The 13,885-nt window shown below is 39.5% G+C and overlaps 1 protein-coding gene across 4 annotated transcripts in view; it reads right to left on the reverse strand.

The window, feature by feature from the left end:
• PLEKHA8 (pleckstrin homology domain containing A8) overlaps window positions 1-13,885 on the reverse strand; it is an 87,603-nt gene that overhangs the window by 37,919 nt on the left and 35,799 nt on the right. For all 4 annotated transcript variants that reach the window (XM_007981729.3, XM_007981730.3, XM_007981728.3 and 1 more), the window contains exons 10-12: window positions 10,170-10,228; window positions 9,080-9,210; window positions 8,373-8,443 (exon numbers count right to left, since the gene is read on the reverse strand). In XM_007981729.3, coding sequence (XP_007979920.1) covers window positions 8,373-8,443; window positions 9,080-9,210; window positions 10,170-10,228 — 261 coding nt within the window. The remainder of the gene's footprint in view (window positions 1-8,372; window positions 8,444-9,079; window positions 9,211-10,169; window positions 10,229-13,885) is intronic.

Raw genomic sequence — 13,885 nt, forward strand, 5'->3', positions numbered from 1 at the left:
ATCTCTACTAAAAATACAAAAATTAGCCAGGTGTGGTGGTAGGTAACTGTAATCCCAGCTACTCAGGAGACTGAGGCAGAGAACTGCTTGAACCTGGGAGGCAGAGGTTGCAGTGAGCCGAGGTCGTGCCACTGCAGTCCAGCAGCCAGGGCGACAGAGAGAGACTCTGTCTCAAAAAAAAAAAAAAACTCTGGATTCGGTGTTATGCCAACCTCAGAGACCTTATACTTTTCCTATACATTGCCATTCAAGTTAACTATTCAAAAAAGCCTAGAAACTCTTTCCCATGCCCTCTTCTAAAAGACAACAAAAAGACAAGGAAGACAAAGGTCCTGTGAGTCCAAACAGCATGGGGAGCCTGGCTTAAGGATGGGAGAGTGTTTGTACAGCAGCACATCTGTCTTCCCACTTGGCCCTAGTAGACAAAGCAGCTGTTCCTTGTTATGCTTATACCTTGTCAGAGGAGAGTTCCACCTGGCAAAATGTGGGCCAGATGATCTAATGGGAGAAGGTGTGTCAAAAGAATTTGGGCTGGGTCTTGACTGAGATCACTGCTGCAATTTAAAACCAACAAATGAAATAAAAGTCATTAAAAAAAAAAAAAAAAAAAAAAAAGACTTCCCAAAGTCCTTAGCTGACTTCTAGGCTGCAAATATCCCTGCCATGTGAGACTGGCTGCATTAAAATAAGATGAAGTCTAAGCCTGACCTATTTTGGTTACCTAGAGAAGACTAGATAATGAAATACATTAATCTTCACTGTAATACCCATTCATTATCATCATGCATGTTCTATAATCTGGGAGTATTTTTGGCCTCTGAAAGACATAAATGATACCCTTCTCCCAGTTCTTTGAGATGTGTCAGTTCCCCAAAGACTGAGTCAAAATTTCTGAGTAGGAAGCCTTGACAATCACCTTGCCTAATTCTTTTCCTTTTAGAAATGAAGACATGGAAGACCCAGAAAGGTAGTGACTTGCCCAAGGTCACAAAGTTAAAAGCAATGAGACCTGGGGACACTCTTGTTGCATCACAACATTCTGTCAAAAAACTAGTATTTACTCTGTAAACAATGTAATAAAAATGAAAAATATGCCTTTTCCAATCGTTTTTCTGAAAGAATTAGCACCTTATTCTGGTTATGGAAACTGCACAGTTCTCATTCATTTACTATTAGTAACTCAGAAACTTGCTATCAGGTATTTAGAGATTATGCCTAAAGCTTTTATAGTAACTGAGAGAACAACCCTTCCATTACTGTTGGTGGACAACCATTCTGTCCAGGAACTTTGTATAGGAAAGTGTTTTTCTACTGTAAACCTATAATTGGTAAAGTTATTTTGGCTTGTAGAGAAGACAAGAGAAATGTCAATCTAAGTCTTAAGAGAAAGCCTGGAAAGTAGATAACCAAAGCCAAAAAGGGCGGAATTACTCACCAGCTGAGGAAATGACAATCATAGCTCTGCAAATGTGCTTGACTAGACATTTCTGAGGCAAGAATTAGGAACTAGGAGATTTGAAAGCAGGTAGTCAAGTTTGGCAGGAGGCTGGTGGGAAACAGATAGGCACTGGGGAAGTGTGCTTGCCCTAAGGTCCTATGACTTCTAGAGAGAACGGTCCAGTAACTCAGAAAAGTAAGAACCTTCATCCGATAACTCATGTCTTTTTAAAGCATAGGTGGGCGAAAGAACAATGGACCAGAATATGGAGTCTAGAACAGATCTCTCTCTCTTTCTTTCTCTCTTTCTCTCTCAAAGTTGGTATTACACACAAGTGGGGAAAAGAACAGGTGATCCAATGAATGCTGCTAAGACAACTGGCTTTCTGATTGGAAATAATAAAATTATATCCCCACCTTACACCATTCACAAAAATAAATTCCAAGAAGACTAAAGACATAAATATGAAAGCAAACCTACAAAACTTTGAGAAGAAAATGTCAGAGAATATCTTTGTGACCTCAAGGGAAAAAGGGATTTCTTAAACAAGATATAAAAAATGCAAGCCATAAAGAATGACATGTTTGATTACATAAAAACTGAAACTTCTATATACCAAAAGACACCATAAATAAAGAGCAAAGGTAAGCCACAGACTGATAGAAGACATTTTAACCCATAACTGAAGAAGATTAGACATTTTAGCCCATAACTGAAAAAGATTAATATCCAGGAAATAAAAAGAACTCCCAGGAGTCGATAAAGGAAACCTAAGAGAAAGGTGGTCAAAGTACATGAACAGGCAACTCACCAGAAGGAAATCAAATTGCCAATGAAGACAGGAAAAGCTGCTCAACCTTACTTGTTATCTAAGAACAAAAACTTTGGCAATATTCTATCATTTTACAGCCATCAGGCACAAATTTAAAAGGCTGACAATGACAAGTGCTAAAAAGAATGTGGAGTATTGGGAACTCTCACTACTCTGCTGGTAATTATAGACTTTGGAGAGCAATTTGGCAATATCCCGTCATGTGGTTCAGCCATTCCAATTGTATTAGGTACTACAGCAGCAGTTTCCAGTGCAGTCTCCAAACCAGCAGCCTCGGCATCACCTGGGAACTTGTTAGAAATGCAAAGTCTCAGCCTCACGTCAGACCTACAGAGCAATCTGTGTTTCAAGGAGCCTTCCAGGTGAGGTTAATACAGGCTAGAGTTTGAGAACCACTGTTCTGGCAGCACAGCTTCTCAAGCAGTAAGGCCCCATGAATTACCAGTCTGTAGACAGCCAAAGCCCCTGGGCCAGTCCCTCTTAGCTATGAGAAGCCTCCTCCTTTTTCTGGTGTGCTCTCTGGACATAATTTTCCATGTGATAGAGAACATGTGTGAAAGGAACATGTACATTGCATAATTGCTTTTAACAGTGAAAATCTGTAATCAACTGTGTCCATTAACAGTATATTAGTTTTTCTAAACTGTGGTCTATTCATACAATGAAATGCTAAACAGCAAGGAAAAGGAATGAGCCAGGACTACAAGCATCAACAGTGGCTAAAATCTGAAAACACTGAGTGAAGAAGGAAGAATGTATACAATATGATACCACATATACAAGTTTAAAACATGTAGTACAATACTAGACGCTGCTTATGGACACATAAATATACAGCAAAAGTATAAAAACATGTATTACATAATGAACAACAGCAAATTCAGGATGATGATCTCTGGAAAACGATGGGAGTCACAGGATTAAGGGGTGACATGTAGGTACTTAACTGTATTGAACTATTTTTTCTATTAGGTCAAGTGGTAGCTATTTGTTAAATGCCTGAATTATTTATAATTTTCTTTTTTGAGACAGAATCTTGGTTTGTCACCCAGGCTGGAGTGCAATGGTGCAAACATGGCTCACTGCAGCTTTAACGTCCCTAGCACAAGTGATCCTCCCACCTCAGGCCCCCAAGTAGCTAGAACTACAGGCTTGTGCCACCACACATGGCTAATTTTTGTATGTTTTGAGGAGATGGGGCTTTGCCATGTTCCCCAGGCTGGTCTCAAACTCGTGAGCTCAAGTGATCTGCCTCCCTTGGCCTCTCAAAGCGCTGGGATTACAGCACTTGGGCATGTATTTTTAAAAACAGAGCTACTAGGAAAGTAACCTCTGAATTCTTTATGGTGACTAAGCTTAAGGTAAACTGAGTTGTATGGACAATAACGAGTGCAAAGAGATAAAACAAGTACCCAGAGATGCCCTTTGTTAACTTCAGGCACTGTTAAGACTAACGCTTGTGCTGCCAGCCAGTCCTGTCAGCGGAGGCATATGCTGCAAATGGTTCTGGAAAGAGTATAACAATTCACGTTCCATAGTATTTTCAGAATGGCCAAGTTATGATCTGATGTCAAATATCTGATTATGAGTTCTGACTTTATCTCTCTCACTTATCTCTCCTTGTCTATGAAAGCCTTTCATATTAAATACATGATTGAGCATCCTTTTAAAATCTTTTCTATTCTATGCCAGAAAAGGATCTTGGTTGTGTTAATTTTTACTGACATTTATGGGATCATTCTGAGGTGAGATATGTGGCAATATGTTATCCCACTGAGCACAGAGCATATAACATTTAATACAATGGTGCATGAAATGCCAGAGCAACTTTCCTTCCTTCCACTTGCAAGGATGCTTTCCAAAATCTCCTTTTGATGTGGAATATGCAATGGAGAGGGGGACTCAGCTCTAAGGCAGATCATTAAACATATCTGCCTTGTGAACCCAACTCCCTCCTGAAAATGGCCTCTATAGAATGTTAGAGGACACTAAGGGAACAGAGCAGCTCTTAGCATGAAACCACCCAAAATGTTTCACTCTGATCATCATTATGGGGAAGCCAAGTGATGGCTCAAGTGCAAAAAGGGGCAGTGGAAAGTCTAAGGCCTCTTCCAGATGCTGGAAGTATTCCAGATCACAGAGTTGCAGCAATGCAATAACTAGAGATGCATTTTCCAGAAAGGTAACTGAGTCATGACTTCTACTATGTTATTTAGGACTTTTACATATAAAGGTCCTATTTCCAAGGCCACTAAGACCACACAAGTTTCATGAACATTCACCTCAAACCTTTCTTAAGCAGTATTTTTATTGGAAAGCTGTCTAATTATGATGAAAAGGAGGCAAAATCAACTGATGCTATAACTAATTTCAGCAGTTTTACTTCTGCTTATTAAAAATCTCTTAGATGCAGTCAAAATCTCAAAATGATCAAGATGTAGACAAGTGACAGGTGAACCTCAAAGGCCCAAGTCTAGATGACTAGGTCTCAAACTTTAGCGTTGATTAGAATCACCCGAATGACTTGTTAAACCATGGACTGCCAGGCCCCAGCATCAGAGTGTCTGATTCAGCAGGTCTGGGGTGGAACTGGATAGTCTGCATTTCTAATGAGTTTTCAGGTGATAAAGATGCTGCTGACCTCGGACCAGCTTGAGAACCACTGATGGAGATTTTGAGACCCTAGGGAAAGTATTTATCCTCTTTAAACCTCAGTTTATTCACTGGAGAGTATTTGGAAGATTAAATAAAATATTTATCAAGAACTTAGGCCAGGCGCGGTGGCTCAAGCCTGTAATCCCAGCACTCTGGGAGGCCGAGGCGGGCGGATCACGAGGTCAGGAGATCGAGACCATCCTGGCTAACACGGTGAAACCCCATCTCTACTAAAAAAATACAAAAAAACTAGCCGGGTGAGGTGGCGGGTGCCTGTAGTCCCAGCTATTCGGGAGGCTGAGGCAGGAGAATAGCGTAAACCCAGGAGGCGGAGCTTGCATTGAGCTGAGATCCGGCCACTGCACTCCAGCCCGGGCGACAGAGCGAGACTCCATCTCAAAAAAAAAAAAAAAAAAAAAAAAAAAAAGAACTTAGTGTAGTAGTTACACTGGGTGCCCTATTGTTAAGTGATAGCTATTTTTAAATTCAACTTTAGAATTTAAAAAAGTCAACAAACTTGCCTATAAATGGCATATAAATTGCACACTCATTTACCTACTTATTCACCCTCCCTCATTTCAAACAAGGTATCACTTCTACTTATAAAGGCTGGGACTTCAAAATGAGAAAAAGGAACCATTATCCCACAAGAAATATGCATCAAGGAACCTACAGGTTCTGAATAACTATTGTGTAAACATTTATCAAAAAACCGTTTACACAGAGCTTGTTGTGTCTGTGTCTGTGGGGGAGGGAGGGTGGGTTTAATAGGGGAACTTTGGAGGAAGGGTGGGTTTAATAGTGGAACTTTATCTCCTCACACTGAGCAGCAGCAAGAATCTAGGGATTTCCACAATCAAAGATAGGATTTAAATCATAAACACCTTCTTTGAAATAAGCCTGAACATCAGGATGAAAATGTCAAATTTACAGCCTCCCTTCTCTTTTCCATCAAAAATTGTGCCGAAGGAGAAGAGAGGGAAGAAAAAGCTGAGACTGGCTGTGATTATTGCAGTCACAAAGCAGCATTTGCCCTTCAAAGTCTCCTCTTTCTTCACAAAGTCAACACATCCCCTGGGCCCAGTCTCCAAATCAAGTACAAGGTTTGATGAGAAACCTTGAGGAGAAAAGAAGAGAGAAAAGTGGGCAGAATCAGGGTTGGGACTGGACAGAAATGGTATATCCTCAGTTTCCTTTCTATCTCTAGCGGGCGGTCAAAGCCCATAAGCAGATGGGTTCTGTTCCACCCCAGCTCCTGCAGTGGGCTAAATGGGATCAACATTGTCCTACTCCCCTTCCATACACAGCCCTAACAAAGTAATAGCAGCATAAGACATGGGGAGTCCACTGGGCACACAGTGCTGAACCCTGTATCTTCTGCATTTCCAACAGGTGGAGAAGTCTTTCTACTGGCATGAAAATTCCATACTAATAAGTCAGTTTGAAGAGAAGTTTCTGGCTTGGCACCTAAGCTTTGTAAACTTTCCATTACTGATTTGGGACAAGTAAGTCTTATTTTCTGGCAGGTTATTAACTTCATGTATCATGATTATGATAATGATGACAAAACATCATTATCACAACAATAGATGCTAATCTTGACAACTGAGCAGTGTTTGTTTTTTTTTTTAGACAGAGTCTGGTCTCACTTGATCGCCCAGACTGGAGTACAGCGGCACGACCACAACTCACTGCAGCCTTGACCTCCTGGGCTCAAGCAATGTTCCCACCTCAGTCCCCTAAGTAGCTGGGACTACAGGCACGCAACACCATACTCAGTTAATTTCTGTATTATTTTTGGAGAGATGGAGTTTTGCCATGTTGCCCAGGCTGGTCTCAAACTCCTGAACTCAAGTGATCCTCCTGCCTCAGGTTTCCAAAGTAGTAGGATTACAGGCATAAGCCACCGCGCCCGGCCATACTGTTTTGTGTACCAAATACTTCTGTAATTTTTTCACATGCACATACACCCACTTAATATTTACAACCAACTTATTAGGGAAACAATATCACCATTCCCATTTTATAGATGAGGAAAGTGAGGATCAGAGATGTTAAATAACTCGCCTAAGGGCAGAGCACTAATGAGTGGCAGAATCCACAGAGCCACTCCAGAGCTCCTGATCCTATCACTCCACAAGCCATAAAGCTTGACAGATACTGGCTAGGGGGCATGAGTAGACATGCTGAATACACTTTTAGTACTTGAAATCAGGACACAGAGGGGAGAATATAACTGAGACCATTCTGAAATTCAGGGATGTATGGGGAATGTAAAAATGCAGGTGGCCCAGGGATGGTGGAGAAGACCCTCTGTAGGAGAAATCTGGACTTTCAAAGCAGGGGCTTCAAAGCCACTTTGCTTCAGACCCTATGTTGGTCTTAAGCAGTATTTTAATCTTACAGTTCCCTAACCTGTAAAAATGGATAGAAATGAGGATTAAGTTTATGAAGTCTAAATTCTTCACAAAGTGCTATCAAAATGTCAGCTCTCATTTTTATGGCAGATCAGCAGTTGCTAGATGGGGCAGACTCGGGAAATCATGTGAGGGCACAATTCTTGAGGACTCATGGCCCAGAGAGAGAACTAACAGAAGGAGGTAGAACCCAACTATGACACTGAAAAAAAGCCACAGAGAACACTAGCTCCCTCTCAAGCCAGAAGCATCTAATTAGTTTCTGTCACAGTTCATTTTTTTCTCCACACATGCCTCACGGCCCATGCTAGAAGAATTTCCTACAGATCAACGGTGAGAGTTCAGCCACTCCACTGGAAGCACTGTAAGGATGCTTCCAAATCTCAACATTTTCCAAAACTGGTCTGATAAATGGCTCTATCCACACATCCATCCATCTACCTACTTGTCCAATGTTTATTAAGCACCTACAATGTTGCAGTCACTACCTTAAGGTGCTGGAGATATAAGATGATCTCCTTTGACCAAGCCCTTCATCCCATTCTGGCTCCACGACTAGGAACTGGGATGCACAGAGCATTATATATTTGAGGAGTACAGGATGATGAAAACCTTTAATCCTACTCCAGGACATATCCCTGGGATTCCCCCATGCCAATCCGCTGTTATGGACTTCAAGCTTTTCTTTGGATATGTATGATTTTCAAGGACTATAATATATCTGAAGATTTAGGAAAACTAACTTCTTGATAATATTAGGTCTTCCTATTATATTTAAGAGATGGCTTTCCATTCAGCACTTCTTTACAATATACTGATTTTTAGTAAGTTACATCTAGATTACCAGGTCATTGTCTCATAGGTACTTTTAAAACAAAGCATATAGGAAGCAATGAATAATAACGAAATAAGAAAAGAAACAAAATGAAATCCTGAAAAGCAGAAGTATCCCCTATACCCTGTATCCTCCTCTAGGGGTCTCCATTCCACATTCTATTGATTCATCTGACAAAACATAAAGAACACTTACTCAGGGCTGTCTGGATATCCTTTTCCCCATTTTTCACTTCTGTCAAAAATCCCTTCAAAAATTTGAGACCTCTAAAACAAAATAAAGGAAGAAATATTACTTTCAAAGTTCCCTTATGTTCAATGAGTATAAAGAAACGGCAGACATCAGCTTCCATTTCAGTAACATCTCAGGCACAGCAGTGAATAGGTCAAATCATATGGCATTCCTTCCTGAACCTCTTCCCTTCACTTCCCTTTAGCTTGCTCTGGAGCCCATCCTTCATCTCATCCTATATACCTAAAGAAGTGGTTTTCAAAATGTGTCCCAGGACTAGTGGCTTTAGCATTACCTGGGAATTTGCTAGAAATGCAAATTCTGGGGCCCCATCCAAGTTACTCAATCAGAAACTGGTTCTGAGTCTAGTGTTTTTAACAAGTCCTCCAGATGATTCTGATGCCACTGAAGTTGGAGAGCTATTGATTTAAAGAGAAGCCAGTTGACTTTAATGCCTTTAAGATTCCTATCTTATATACTTATTAACAATATTTATCACCATCAAAAGGGAGGCAAAAAAAAGTGGTATTATTCATTAGGCCTTCTAGAAAAGGCTACACAATTCAACTAGATCCTTCACTCAGAAGCAGTCTCCTTTGTGCAACAATTTTTTTTGCTGGTAATTTTTTTTGAGCTAGATTTTAACTGCTGTCCCACCCCACCTGCCTCACCTCTTCAGCCACAAGAGGGCTTCAGTCGCCGAGTTCCTAACCTGGGCTACATCCGCCTCTACTTCGTGCAGCACTATCTTCTGGAGAGTGGTAAACTCTTCTTTGTTGGTTATGTATTTCTGATTTACCTTCTGCAGGGAAAGCAGGGAAACAACCTAAGTTTAAAATGCCGAATTTATCAAGCAACTCAGTATAGTATTGAGACTTGTAAGTTTGGCAAGCAGGCCTCTAAGAAAACAAATTAAGCTTCTATTACCTTTTTCCTTATGTTTTCATGATAATATTTTTTTTGAAGAATTCTGTGTAGCTTAAACTGGAATTAAATAGTCTCAGGGTTTAAAGTTTTGTTCTTTAAGTTCTTCTTTCTGCCTCAGAACCTCTCTCATGGCTGTCTTTGGCAGATACTTTTCACTCTGAGTATAAAACTCAACAATCATTTGTTCTAATGAGACTACTTGCAACTATTCCACCTAAATACAATAAAGAAAGGCATATCTACAGGAATTCCTAATAGTGCTTCCTCAAAGACTAGTCTCCAATGACAAAAAAGACAGATTTTTATTAGGTACTGTATCCTCAAGAAGGTAACATTTAATCTACATTTAAAAGGGGACCCATCCCTTATTTTACCTGGAAGAAAGAGACTCAGAGAAATTTGGTGAGTTGTTGATGGTCCCACAACTACCACTGGAAATGGGTCTTTTGAGTCCCAGGCCACTGACAGCTATTTTCACTATATAACCTAGCTTATAGAAAAATATAACTTGTCATCATTTCAACTTAAAAAAGCACAGAATCAGTGTGGACATTAGAGTGAAACCCTACTGAGCCACACGGTGCACATGAAAAGGCAGTCCTGGTTTCATTTTAAAAATGAATCTTCTACTCCCCATAAAGCTTAACTCTAGCATATAATAAAGGCTTAGTAATTCCCTTACTGAGCATTCACAATGTGAGAAGAAAGATGCTTGCTCTCTTAAAGAACAGTGATACATTTTCCACTTTTTGATTTATTCTTGCCAAGCACAAAAATGTTGACAACATTTTCCTTTATTTAAAAGTTTCCACAGAGACAAACCAGTATGCTCACCTTAATATTTCCAACAAGATCCATCTTAACAGGAGCAAACACTGTAGGACCAAGTTTGTCTAGAAGAAAAGATCAAAAACATTTCTGAAAAAATAATTTTAAGTGGCAATATTTTTATAATAAAGAAATAATAAATTTAGCAGATCCTCAACAACTTTAATTTTTGTTTCCAAATCATTATCTAAACATAACCTTCAAAAGCTTCCAGGATACTATTATCATCTTTTTCTATTACACTACTCCAAGGTGAGTTATAATGAGGCCCTAAGTGACAGGTGAGATGAAGACAATCTTATAAGTTTAGGATTCATATAGTAATCCTTAGGGCTGCACTGTCCAATATGGTAGCCACTAGATATGTGGCTAGCTAGTACTTGCAGTGTGGCTAGTACTAACCAAAATGTACTGGAGGTAAACTACATACCAAATTTGGAAGACTAAGTATGAAAAAGAGATTGCAAAATATCTCATTAATGATTCTTTTGGTTTTTTTGTTTGTTTTTTTTGAGATGGAGTCTCTCACTGTGTCCCCAGGCTGGAGTGGAGCAGCGTGATCTCAGCTCACGGCAACCTCCACCTTCCGGGTTCGAGCGATTCTCCTGCCTCAGCCTCCTGAGTAGCTGAGATTATAGATGCCCACCACCACACCCAGCTAATTTTTGTATTTTTAGGAGAGACAGGCTTCACCATGTTGGCCAGACTGGTCTTGAACTCCTAATCTCAAGTGATCTGCCCACCTCAGCCTCCCAAAGTGCTGGGATTATAGGCGTGAGCCACCATGCCCAAACTTACTAATTATTCTTTTTTTTTTTTTTTTTGAGATGGAGTCTCGCTCTGTCACCAGGCTAGAATGCAGTGGCGTGATTTCGGCTCACTGCAACCTCCAACTCCTTGGTTCAAGCGATTCTCCTGCCTCAACCTCCCAGGTAGCTGGGATTACAGGCATGTGTCACCACATTGGCCAAGCTGGTCTCGATCTCCTGACTTTGTGATCCACTTGCCTTGGCCTCCCAAAGTGCTGGGATTACAGGCGTGAGCTGCCACGCCCGGCCCAATGATTCTTTTATATTTATTACATGTTGAGATATTTTAGATATTCTAGGTTTTAAAATACATTATTAAAATTAATTTTTGTTTACTATGATAATGTGCCTACTAGAAAACTTAAAATTACATATGTGGTTTGAATATTTCTGTTGGGCAAGAACAATGACTAAAAAATAAAACAAAGAGGTATAGCTAAAAAGCCAAAAGAGAAAAGATAGTGGAACTCTAAAAAAAAAAAAAACACTTGATTGATCTAAAAGAAAGGCAGGGACAAAGATAGGTAGCTAAGAAGCCAAAAGAGGAAATAAAACAGAATACTAAAAAAAAATTAGTTAACTGGTGAGAAATCAGGGAAGGAGTTTTTTAAAAGGGAACAAAGAACATACAGAGAAAAGCAGAAAATAAGTAGCAAGATGATAGAAACAAATATCAAGATAATGAATGAAATTCATCCAAACAATGTAATTCACTACATTAACAAATTACAGGAAAAAAAAAAATGACTTCAGCAAATAAAGAAAAAACATTTTATAAAGTTAACTAATTCATGATTATAAAAACTCAGCATATAAACACAATTTATATGTACATGCTATTAATAATTGGAAAATGAAATAAAACACTTTTTACAACAGAATAAACAAAAAATTCTAAAATTTATTCCTAACAAAAGATGTATAATAGCTATACACTAAAAACTATATAGAACATTCTTGAGAGAAAATTAAAATGACTTAAGTAAACAGATATAGCATCCTCATGGATTGGAAGATTATCAGTGTTTTTGTTTTTGAGACAGGGTCTTGCTCTGTCACCTAGGATGGAGTACAGGGTGCAATCACGGCTCACTGCAGCCTTGATATCCCAGGCTCAGGTGATTCTCCTGCATCAGCCTCCCAAGTAGCTGGGACTATAGGCTTGCGCCATCACACCTGGCTAATTTTTTTATAGGGACAGGGTCTCACTTTGTTGCCTAGGCCAGGATCAAACTCCTGGTCTCAAGCGATCCTCCTGCCTTGGCCTCCCAGAGTGCTGGGATTACAGTTATGAGCCAGTAAGCCCTGCCTTCAATGTTGTTTAAGATGCCAGTTTTCCCCTAATTGGTTTCCAGATACAATGTAATCTTAATCAAAATCCTAAAAGACTTTTAAATAGGAATTGAACAGCTAAAATTTATCAAAAGGCCTAGAATTTCCAAAACAACCTTGAAAAAGAAAAAACTGAGAGATTTACATTATCTGATTTCAAGCCTTATAATTAAGACACCATAAGATCACTGGAACAGAAGAGAGAGTCCAGAAACAGTCCCACATTATAAGCATTATAAGTTCAACTGATTTTTGACAGAGTTGCCAAAGCAATGTAAAAGGGAAAACATATTTTGACCCATGGTTCTTGAGCAACCAGATACCACAAGGGGGAAAAAAAAATGAGCCTCAACTCCCTACCTCACACCACACACAAAAAATAATTCCAGGGGTTGGTTCATAGGCACAAATGTAAAAGTTAGAGGAGTCTAGAAGAAAACAGAATATCTTTATGACCTTTGGGATAGGTAAAGATTTCTTAAGACACTAAAAGCAGAAGAAACTGGACTTCATCAAAATTTAAAACTTCTGAAAAGGAATCATTAAGAAAAGGAGGAGGCAAGCCATAGTCTGGGGGAAAATACTCACATGTCTACAATGAAATTTTAATTAAGAATATATAAAGAACTCTCCCAACTCAGTAATAAAAAGAAAAACAATTGACTTTTAAAAATGGGTGAAAGATTTGAACAGACATTTCACAATGGAAGAGATAGCGATGGCCAATAAAAGTGCTCAATATCATTAGTCATCATGGAAATGCAAATTAAAGCCACAATGAAATATCACTAAGACATGCAGGAATGGCCAAAAACAAAATATTGACACCACCAAATGCTGGTGAAGATGTGAAACAACTAGAATACTCATACACTATGAACAACTGTGCAACCATTATAACTGTCTGGCAGTTTATTATAAAATTAAACTATGAACCAGCAATTCCAGTCCTAGGTATTTACTCAAGAGAAATGAAAGCATAGGCCCATGGGCACAAAAATGTTCAGAGCAATTTCATTTATAATAGTCCCAAATTGGCCAAGAGCGGTGGCTCACTCCTGTAATCCCAGCACTTTGGGAGGCCAAGGTGGGTGGATCACATGAAGTCAGGAGTTTGAGACCAGCCTGGCCAATATGGTGAAACCTTGTCTCTACTAAAAATACAAAAAAAAATTAGCCGGGCATGGTGGCATAGGCCTGTAATCGCAGCTACTCGGGAGGCTGGGGCAGGAGAATTACTTGAACCCAGGAGGTGGAGGTTGCAGTGAGCCAAGATAGTGCCACTGCACACCAGCTTAGGTGACAGAGCAAGGCTGTCTCAAGAAAAAAAAAAAAGAGTCCCAAACTACAAACCACCCAACATCCATCAATAAGAGAGTGAATAACTAATTGTGGTATATTCATTTAATGGAATACTACTTAGCAATAAAAAGGAATGAACTACTGATACAGACAACAAGGATGAATCTCAAAAACACACTGTATGAGAAAAGCCAGAGGCAAAAGAGTATAATATTCCAGTTATATCAAGTTTCAGAATAGGCAGAACTAACCTATGGTGACAGAAATCAATAAAATGGT

The sequence above is a fragment of the Chlorocebus sabaeus genome, chromosome 21 (assembly GCF_047675955.1).
Source record: "Chlorocebus sabaeus isolate Y175 chromosome 21, mChlSab1.0.hap1, whole genome shotgun sequence".
Taxonomy (NCBI): domain Eukaryota; kingdom Metazoa; phylum Chordata; class Mammalia; order Primates; family Cercopithecidae; genus Chlorocebus; species Chlorocebus sabaeus.